The following is a 10,891-nucleotide window of genomic DNA, read 5'->3' on the forward strand; positions in this document are numbered from 1 at the left end:
AAAGTAAATTTTAGTAAAGTAAACCGAAATTGTACAAATTGAATTTTTCATTCGGAAAAGATATTGCTCAATCAAAATCAGTCAGGTGAAGATGAGCAGTAGCACAAAGGTTCCAGCTCACAAACTTGGCACGTCCTCACAAGATCAGAGTACGGTGCATGAATTGCCGCGCCCTATTTTTTAGAAATGGTTTTCGAAAGAAAGACTAGCTTTTCGATTTGTTTGTGTTATCCAACACAAATGCAGACAGGCACTTGAAACAATGGGCACAAATAGACTTTGCTGCCCATAAAAATTTTCAGCAGTCTCCTAATACTGGGAAGGGGAACCATGTAACCTAGCACCGGATTGTTCCTTGGGGTTTACTTGAAAGTTGTTTGGAATCCAGTTTCCACGGCTGAAATATCTTGTTGGCACAACTGGTGTGTGTGATATAGTCACATCTATCCCACTGTCGACGCCGATTCCAGTATCTGGCGAAGAGTTAGATAACTCGATGTGCTGTGAAGCTCCTAAGAACTGAAGTGAACGTGAGCCAGAGTCATTAATGCACACCGTTTCGTCGAATTCCCGTGGCATTTGACGTCGACTAAGCTCCATAGGAATAGGTCGAAAACTGTGCCAGCTAGAGTATTCGCTGAAAAACACCGATTTTGTTGGGGTTACGGGACCTTTTGAGGAAGACTTATGATTGTGTGACCGATTTGCATCCTGAGGGGGAAGAATAATGTCTTTCCGAGAACACATATCTGTGCAAAACCGTTCACAGAATTCGACTGAATTGCTGAGAGCTGTTGGTTGTTTACCGTAATTACTGCATGCCACTGAATCGAGTGTTGTGTTCTGTTGAGAAGAGTGGATATTCCGAGTTCTCCGAGAGTTTAACTCTGCAGATGGTAAGTGATATCCCAGTGCATTGCATCCTTGTCTCTGCTCACTCAGGCCACTGTCATACTCCTTTGATTGTCGTGAACCGATCAGCTGAACAGAGTTTACCAAAGGAGCAACTTTTGCATCATTAAAGTTCCCCAGACTTTGTCGTTGCGCCGATGTCGAGGAACAGAATAGAGTAGAATCCGTGGGAAAACGCCGGATAATATTCGATGTTTCGTTCATTGAGTGCACCATTTTTAACTGTGATTGTGCATTTGAAAATGATGCGTCTGGGGCTAAGGGGTGAAAGTCTTCTGGAATTTTACAAGAACTAGGGTTGCAGATAGATTGTTGACTCCCAGTTTGTCTACTAGATGACAACAGATCAGCTGATCGGAACACAATCGGTGGGATTCCTCGGGTTGGAGATGCTGGGACCATTCTGACAACCTGGGGTTGCATTCCATCAGCAGTAGCGAAGGTTGTCTGGGCACGTGTTTGTGATGATGTTTCTGCCCTTATACACTGGTTCTGTGATCCCTCAGCCTTAATGGTAGCTGTGACGCGTGATTCTGGTTTTCCATTAGAAACTGACATGTTCAAAACCTTCTTGTTTGTGTATAACTTTGAACTTGCATGAGGAAATTTTCCTCCAGCTGATTGTACCAAATTATGTTGCACCGGTACATAACACCGAGTAACGGGACGTGGCACTGACATGAACACTCCGCTTTCTTTATTCGCCAATGGGTCGCAGATTGGTTTTGGCTCCGTCTCAAATCGACCGGCGTTATCCCCATTCATATCTGCGCAATATCTTTGTCGATTCCTGCTAGACGACGCTTCATGAGTTATCATATGTGTACTTCTCAGGCCACTCTCGTCTTTGCTATTAGGTACTAATAACATTGGTTTTTTCCAGATTTGCGGGACTGATGCATAAATTTGTTCCACTTCAGTGCCATTATTAATAGATTGACGTCCAGATTTTGGAGATCGCTTTTGCACGCGACCATAATGCATGCGACCACTGACAGACGGATAAGCTTGCGGCGATATTGGGGCAGATGTTTGTGGTATACGTTCCGCTTGCAGTGGTGATGTTGCATGGTGATGGGCCAAAGAGGTCATCGACCTAGACTGCGTCGGGAATCGACCATTTCGAACATAGTAGTAAATATCCTCAATTTCGTCACATAAGGCATTCATTTGATGTTCTTCACTAGCTAGCAACGAGGAAGACAAACTTGAACGTGTCTGACCAATCCCAGATCCCAGCAAGCTCACAGAGGATGGATACTGTCCACTAAAAGCAAGAGATGAGCTAGATAGGTTTTTGGTCAAACATGATTCACTCTGAAGTTCAGAGCTATACACTGAAGTGTTTGTAAATTCTGTTGAGTCATCAGTTGCCAGAGCAGCAGTTGCCGATAGACTTGCAATGGTGGATTGCATATCAGCATATCTGGAATAGCGACTAAGTGGTCCGAGCGTGCGAGTTAGTGGTACATGAGAAGGGCCAGTGTTTGACGACTGGGTTATGTCTTCTAGATGCTTCAGCAGGTAACTCAGACCTTGGGCGGGATGACATGCGGCTAAAAAGTAGGCCACCCTAGAGGCGTGTGTTTCCAATTCCCGTTCGTGCTGAGCAACTGTGGATGATTCTGCAACAAAAAAATTGTGCTGACAGAGCATATCCGGCGTCACAACAAAGAAGCGGCTTGCATTGTTAGCCTTACCGGTTTTGGCACACGGGTAGTCAGTTGACCGGAAGCTAACAGATGGAGCTGGATTTTGGCACTCGAAAATGGGTTCTAGAAATATCAGGTCACCATGATAACAAGATGTAATTTGCAGTAGGGGATGCTTGACGCTTCGATCAGAGTCAAGCGAAAAATTAATCCCACGCTCTCCATTGGACCACTCGTTAGGACGCAGTGCGGAAACAGGCCGAAGAAGAAGGGGCAATCGATAATCGGTGAGTAGTGAAATAAGACTGAATACGCCCGAGTCGCACTGCTTCTTTCCTGTACAGTCACCTGCTCTCACTGTTTTTTTCACAGCCACAGGTGTGCAGGAAAGAGATTTTGAATCCAGTGGTATGTATACCAATCTGGGGCCATCAGTAAACCAGTGTAGAGCATCTTCTGCGGGTAAATCCACTGCAACAGAAGCTAGATCGGCTAGTGCCTTATCTCCCACAATTGCGCACTGAAGCATGGAAATAGTTTTTGTTCGTGGACGCCCCATGAATGATGCGGGGGAGTGAAAACTATTGTTGCTCGCCTCCGAATACACGGGCGTCTGATGAACCAGACGGGTTAGACGACAGCCCAGCAAGTGAAGCACAGTTCCTGCCCTTAGGCTTACCACATTATCAGCGTTGATATTTAATACTAGCTGATCTTGTTTGACTGCATCTGAGGAGTGCTGAATAAAGGCTTGTTTGGGCGCGGCAAACATGCATTGTGTGGGTTTGCGGATGAGGAAATATTTTGGTCTTGCACGCCACAACGCTTTACCGGTTGACCATACAGGGACATCCTGAGAGAGACCATTGCTCACATCAGTGGGTCCACTCCTCGTTTTATGGATTATTTCAAACCAAGATGGACAAACAGTGGTGAGTATAACAGGGGCGGGGATAATACCAGATCCCTCAGATGAGTGGGACAACGTACCAGGTAGTGGATATATCACAGATCCTGTTCCAGTACGATTTTGATGCGACCATGGGTTGTTGATCAAACGATGACTTTTGGAAACTTGGTTCACAGTTGATTTGGGTAAAATCCAATTGCCCTGAACCATTGTTACATTGGGTACTATTTTTAAGGCTAAAGCATATTCATTTTTTAGTACACACCGGCATCCCAGTTTACGACATTCAATACGAACTAAACGAGATGGTTGATCAAGTGGGAAACTGAAAGGATTCATGCAACTTTCTTGTTGAATTAAGTCCTGAATAGTGAAACGTATGAATCCAGAATTCATTGGGGCAGAAGATCCTGGCGACCCAACAGACGGGGACTGGCGGCAGAGCCATTGGAACGATTGGACCTCTGAGCACATGTTTTTCTTAGTACACGTCGCAGGATCTCCTGTAGGGCTGTACCTTAGAGATGTATCGAGTTCAATCATAGATCGATGTTGCAATAGCTCTGTGGGGTGTACACATTGTTTTCGCGAAGTTCGCCTGGACAGAGATGTATCAGGGATGCAACGGACATAGAATTGTTCTGGAGTTCTCTGAGGGCTAGGACCACGAGTCGGCATATTATCATAACAATTTAGTTGGATAGCGCTTTGTGTGATAGGCCCGTTTTTTGCAGACGATGAATTTGTCTCTTTCTTATTCATGAAGTCGTAGTCACAATGATTCCATAAATCTATCCGACTTTGTTGTTTTGGTGCACAGGACAAATGTCGGTGATCGACGTGAGGTTTAGCATTCCACATTACATGTTGGAGTGGAGCCGATGCTGTGACAAAAGCCATTCTTACACTTGGTTACACCTGTATAATCCCCAAACACCAATTCCGAAAGCACAATCACATGTTGAGTGAATGATAGTTTCAGAAAAACAAGCGATCGCGGCTTACCAGTGTCTATCCAAGGCCACTGAATCAATGCACGTCTAATCTCACTGCCTATTGGTCGGTCAGGTAGGGAAGACCACGATGCATGAGCTTTCGACCAATAAGCTTGGGGTAAAACGCACCAACGCTTCTGCACATGTCCAAAGGTGCGAGGATGGTACATTCACAACTGTTGTGCAAAACCCAAAGCCGACTTCAGCAATGGGTCAATCACAGCGAGAGAATGATTTCGAAAGTTGTCTCCGTTGTGATGATGTGATGTCGACATTTGTGTGTATACTGAAACTGTCGGATGAGTTGCCGCATGTAGAGAACTGCGGTTTGCGACGAATAAAATGGCTGACAGGTCCGAGATGTGTGACGGACTTCTTTGTTCAAATCTCAGTAATTGAAAGACCAAAATCTGTTAGCGCTTAACCAGCCTAGGATTAATTCAATCTAACGAAATAAATTGAATATCACTTTAGCAGAGTTTGCATGACTTTCCAGCGCCTGAGTTGACATCATTACAAGGCAAAAAACTAATGCTTGGGTCACAAGTTTCTGAAAACTAAGGCGTTTTTTCAAGTTACACATAGTTAACTGGTCATCCCATGAGTTGCCTGGTGGATAGATCTACATCGTGACCATCATGTTTCAATCTCCCATTGATCGAGCTGTTTTATCGATAAGCAGTAATGAAAACCGAATTATGGAATTTCTTACCGTAATTTCCTGTCACAGAAAACAAACGAGCAGTTTCCGTGCTTCAAAGTTTCTGACAGAGGTACACGAAAATTCACGCATATCTAATGCTCTGTGCGGTGGTTATATATAGTTATCTACTGATATGATTCGGCTAATAACATATCAACAGGTCTCAAATCAGTTGGCATAACTTAGCCTGAAGTGCTTTTCGCGACAGGAAAGCTTGTCATGATAATCAGCTCGAGAGAAACGTCCTCCCGTAAATTACCTCTAATATACCAATGAATCATTAGTTTATTATTCGATTTGATATCTTTTCTCTACGCTAATTCCTATTTTTGTACTAAACTGTCCCATTTGAATGTCACCCACAGTAGTCCTGAGCTGTTACACTCAGCGTTTCCGTTGGACCAATATATTTAGTGTGGTTCAGTGGTAGGCAGCTTATAGTTAGTAAATTTTTAGTTCAACACAATTAGCAGTTCTTTGTTAACTGAAAATAACCAGCCTGTCCGCGTGTTTGAACAAAGAAATGTTTTTGTCCTTCTTCTCTCTAGGCTGAGCGGATTGACACCAAAGGTTTGTTCATTAAATGGCACTGCATTTTCAGGGGCTGGCGGCTGGCTTGCATTTTCCAGACAAAGGCGAACTGAATGGGAAAACGGTGTAGAGAATGCTTTAATATATTCAAACGTGATGCCAATTCAAAATCTTTTCAGTAGAAGGTACTAGTGGCTAGAGTTATAAAACAAGCCTCCCCCATGAACCAAATATTGTCGTTTTCTATTTATCTATGACACGGACTTTTAAAATCACACACACAGTGACAAGACAAAATTTTAACATTTTGGTTTGATCTGATATTGCCTAGCATCTATCGTTCCACAACGGGGGGCTAGAAGATCCATTTGGAAAACTTTTAACTCATACACGCTGATCCCACTTATAGAGAGGAAACCATCCTCCGTGCCACATTGGGACCCACATGAAAATAAATAGTCAGAAGCAGATAAGCTATGACCCCATCCAAAGATGGAGTGGATAAAACGCTGATGAAAATCTTTTCGACAAAACACTATCACTCGTCGTCCCTGTTGTTTCTGCATTTCCCTTTAGTAAGGTCGAAATTTTTCTTTTAGGAAGCCGCCACTAAACTGTCCACAACACTGTTTCAGAAATTGTGGTAATTGCAGTTAAACGGCCCAAAATCAAACCCTCCCGGAAATAGGTTGTTCTAAAACTTAGGTCCCGGAGACAGGCATTCCTGCTTACATGTCACTGGTCATCCAGCCCACCGAATAACTTACAACAAAGCACGGGCATGTAAGTAGTACACAAAGGATGTGCATGGGCTCATCGTCCACGTATTATACTATGCGCTACAAAGAATCACCAATTTTACTTCTGGTAAGACCCTTTAAGATATTTTTAACTATATTCAACGGGGTTCATGTACAAATGGAGTAATTCACCGAAAATAGACCCAGAAGAGTGACCCGAATCAGATATCATGGAAAGTTACACGAGAGCTGGCGTCAGATATTTGACGCTGGATTTTCGTGGAAATTGTTGCCACCATAGGGTGTTGTCCCTTCCTTTCTTACTTTCGAAGAATGAACACCATCCTGATGGCTGATGGCGAAAACACACCGTCAACGGTTAAACTGTAACCCCCAAATACATAAGTTTCTGCAATAACTGAGTATTTTGGTAGCTTTCGAACTATTCAAAATATGTGATCCGGTAAGCTGAACAGATTCAAAAGCAAACCCACGGTTTCATCGTTCTTACTCCATATATGTTGAGCTCTCCTTCATTTCACTGAGGACGGAATCCACTTTGTGTTTTTCTCGGCGAAACTGGTCAGTGAATCTGAGCTCAACTTTAGCACTAAAAATCATGCGTTATTCAATTGAGACTTCAACCTGTAAGTGGAGCCAGTCTGTATTGAACAGCTCTGAAAACTTAAGGTGGAAAATCCTCGGTATCCATTGCGCGGCCGATCAAGAACAAGATGTTTGCACTTTTGAACAGCGATGCAGTAAATCCATCTCAGAGCAATATCGGAGTAAGAACCCCAATGAGATTGACATGGTATCCCATTTAGATCTGATCCAAAACTAGTCCAACATACACTGACAGTCCAGCTAGGAAAACCGCGTGCCAGTAGTGTCACAAATGTCATCAAAGTCAGAAAGGCGCGATCCCATTCTGGATAAAATCTCTTCTGATTAGATCTGCAGTGTCATGGACCGTTCTCTGCGAAATTTCCGCGGGGTTTTAGAATGGACGATGGTATGTGTCATGGATAGTTTGACCAACTTGTTAAGCAAACCCTTCTGAAACTTGACGTCAGCCTGGTCGTTCAGCTACTTCGCCACCGATTCATTGCGCACACGCTGCAGTAATGTAAGCTCTGCTAAGCTAATAGACACTGGTGATCGATTATCTAAAAACAGAATGCTATTCAGAAGTTCTTCTAGTCAAGCTGCACTTCAAGTGCACCTAATTTTCGCGATCACACGGCCTCGAAAGCAGATCCTGGAGAGTTGAGTTGAACAGCCAACGTGGATGTATGTGAAGCAAAGTGGAAGGTGACTTTCAGCTGCTAAGTATTTTTTGTGTGCATTTAGATTTATCCTGTAATTTATTGTAGCTTTCCTCATAAGGTGCTATCACGTTTAGACTACGACTCAATTCATACAATAATTGAAGTGGGGAGGAGTGGAAATTCTGATTAAACTGGTCAAAAATGGCGGATAAGAACAAGCGGAAAACTCACGTGATGTGAACAGAGACTATTTCGGTCAACAATCAATTAGGTTATTTGGCATTGTAGGAACAGTCGAAATCCGTTTAAAAGTATGAATACTCAGAATCGAGTGAATCATATTTACACATAACGAAGTACACGATTTTAGGGCCCAACACATTGGTTTTGAATCCTGCAAATTCAGGCTACCTAAGTAGAATCCACCTCCTTTCTAGATCAGCTTGGTGCTTACTGTAAATGAAGTTCAAAAATGGGTGAGCGACAAAAATCAAAAGTTTAACTGTATTTAGTTGGCAGTCGGAGGAGTATGGAGGGTCGAATGCACAGCAGAACAACCGAAACACAGTTACTTTACTTCAGTGGCTAAAATTCAAGAGAACCATTAATCACAGTTCAAGACCACTGAAAATCCAAGTGATGAGTGAGTGAATAAACCAGTTGAGCCTACGTCAACACTCAAGCAACACAGGGTCTTCTAGGTAGTAAGTCTTGAGTTGGTGTGCAATAAAAACTTTTGTGACCATGGAAACAGTATTCGCGGAAAAAAGAGAGTTTCTGCACGTCACTGGGTGTCTGAAAGGAGGCACAAGAAGTACGCCACGTCCATACAACCCAGTTCATCTGGGCAGTCCGCCAAGCAAGTCGAATATCAATTAGGCTAACGAGCTCACCTAACTGATACTGTAGTGACAACGAGTAATAAAACACGTAAGGATATGCAGGCCTTCTCAGACCATACAAAAAACATAGTACAGGATCCTATATTCACAAATACAAGCTTTTGCCTCTTACGGTGAAGTTCATTTCCCTTGCTGCAAGCTCACATTTCCTGCAGTGAGCTGTTTTCAGTTGCGGCATTAAGAAGTACGCCACGTCCATACAACCCAGTGAGCTGTTTTCAGTTGCGGCATCGATCTCAAGGCCGGTTGTCTACCGTACACTTCAGTTCAGTACAACAAGATCACCTAATCCAACCACTCAGTGGTCATCCATTTTGTGCTCGCTACGCTCAACAACACTGTTCACTTGTACAGTTTTCCTGGCACTACAGCGAGATGACCGGTGGGGTTCACATATGCTGACATTGGCCAAAGTTGCAGCTCGAATGTAAGGTTAGTAACCGAATGCGAATACCCCTTAGCGAAACTGTCGTGTATATTTGGTGACTGTCAGTCAACAATAAGAATTGGCCTCGATCGACAAAGTGCACCTCTCCACAGCACAAAGCAAGTTGGCCTGACCGCTGGATTTCTTCCCATAATTCCCTGCTCCTCTCATTCATGTACCTGGCCGGAAAATTGTGCTCTGCAAGCTGTTCTACGGAACATGATTCGACAACTCTTTTCGGGTCGGTCAGACATGAGTAGTCAAGTGAATTTGCATGCGATCAACTTGCGGTTATACCACATTAAATGGTCACATAGTAACTCTGACCAAACCATCAGGTGTTCAGCCTCACCTTCGTTAGATTCTAACATTTACTCTGCATGGTTCATGCTTCACGGTCCAACCAAAACGTGGATCACTCCATGTTCTTCCCAGATTCCAAGCATAACAGTTATGCCAGATTTACTGAACCGCTGGCTTCACTTTGACAATTATCTCCCACAAGATCTGTCGTCGCTGGAATCCCAGTCATCCACGTCATTAGAAAATAAGTAGTTCTTATTCCCTTAGTCCTATCCACACTGTGTGCCAGTAGACCGAAATAAGGTTCTCCAAACCAGTCACACTGTGATCCAAATTTCTCACTTCAAAAGGTGGATGGGTTTCAAGGATCATGGGTAAAACTACACTGGGGAAAATGCGGTCTGCCACTCGACTCCAAAGATTAGACATAGGTGTTCCCGGTTGTAAAACACGTGAATACAGGGTCATCTCATTCATTAATTGACTTTTGTTTTGTTTTGCTAAATATCAGAGGATTATCAATCGTGCTAACGGCTTACTAGGTATTGTTTTAAGAGTACTGCTATATTTCGTGACAAGGATGCAGAGCGTGGTGCAGCGTGGTGCATTGCAATATGATAATATAGTGTAGCAGTAGTAGTGTACTATAGTCACTGTAGTAAAGCATGATGTGGTAGGTTATAGGATAGCATAGTACAGTGCCGTATGATGCAAACCGTATAGTACAGTATCTTCACATTTACTCTGGCAGTGATTCGGGTACGTGTACGCAAATGTGGCACTGAACTCTGAGGTATTTTGTTTTTTTAATCTTAATTTGTCTCATGTCTAATAAACAGTTACACTCACTGTATTACGTCTTACCCAGTGGCAGTTGAATCTTACTAAGAAATTTGAAAGAATTGCCAGTCACTAGTTTTTCTTCTTATTGTTGTCGTGACGTAAACACAGGCTGCGGTGTGCATGGATCCGTTGCCCTGGTAAATGTCAGTGTCGTGTGTGGTTGCCATGGTTCCAAACGGACAGGGGATGTAGTGAACCGCCGTTCAATTAAGCAACCGCATGTTTTATGGGCTCGTCGGCTGGACGAGTACTAACCGGAACCAGGCGCTCTTACTGTGTAAAATACGCCCACCTTTCAATCGTGCTTTATGACTGTACAAGCAGTGGTGAAAAATTGTACGAGTGTGTCCGCCAGGATGCCGCATGTCATTTTGCCTAGTAGTTTGTCATGCTTTTAACTTAGAGTACGGGGACTCTGTATGCGTTCACAAATCAGAAGTGAATTTTTGAATGGCTGTTTACAATTTATTATTACGATGCCAGGTCACCTTCGGCTTGTACACTCTAAATGATTTGAGCTAGACCGACCGAACCCTACGATGATTTTGCGTCCTTATCTTTACTAATTTATCTCTGTTCATATGTTGTGAGCAGTCCTGCTCACCGACTGACCCAGCTCACCGGCCGTTACGCTTACTGATTCACTATAATACCAGACTATAAACTATGTCGAGCTTGTGTGTTGCTTTCTCCCTAACAAAT

General features: G+C 43.4%; 1 protein-coding gene across 1 annotated transcript; it reads right to left on the reverse strand.

The window, feature by feature from the left end:
* Window positions 1–309: 309 nt before the first annotated feature.
* On the reverse strand, window positions 310–4,335 carry T265_00394 (hypothetical protein; the record flags this gene model as incomplete). The annotated part of the gene is made up of 1 exon (XM_009164167.1): window positions 310–4,335. One exon carries the CDS (start codon window positions 4,333–4,335, stop codon window positions 310–312), a length of 4,026 nt encoding a protein of 1,341 aa, XP_009162431.1.
* Window positions 4,336–10,891: the final 6,556 nt, after the last annotated feature.

Source organism: Opisthorchis viverrini (genome assembly GCF_000715545.1).
Source record: "Opisthorchis viverrini unplaced genomic scaffold opera_v5_4, whole genome shotgun sequence".
Taxonomy (NCBI): Eukaryota; Metazoa; Platyhelminthes; class Trematoda; order Opisthorchiida; family Opisthorchiidae; genus Opisthorchis; species Opisthorchis viverrini.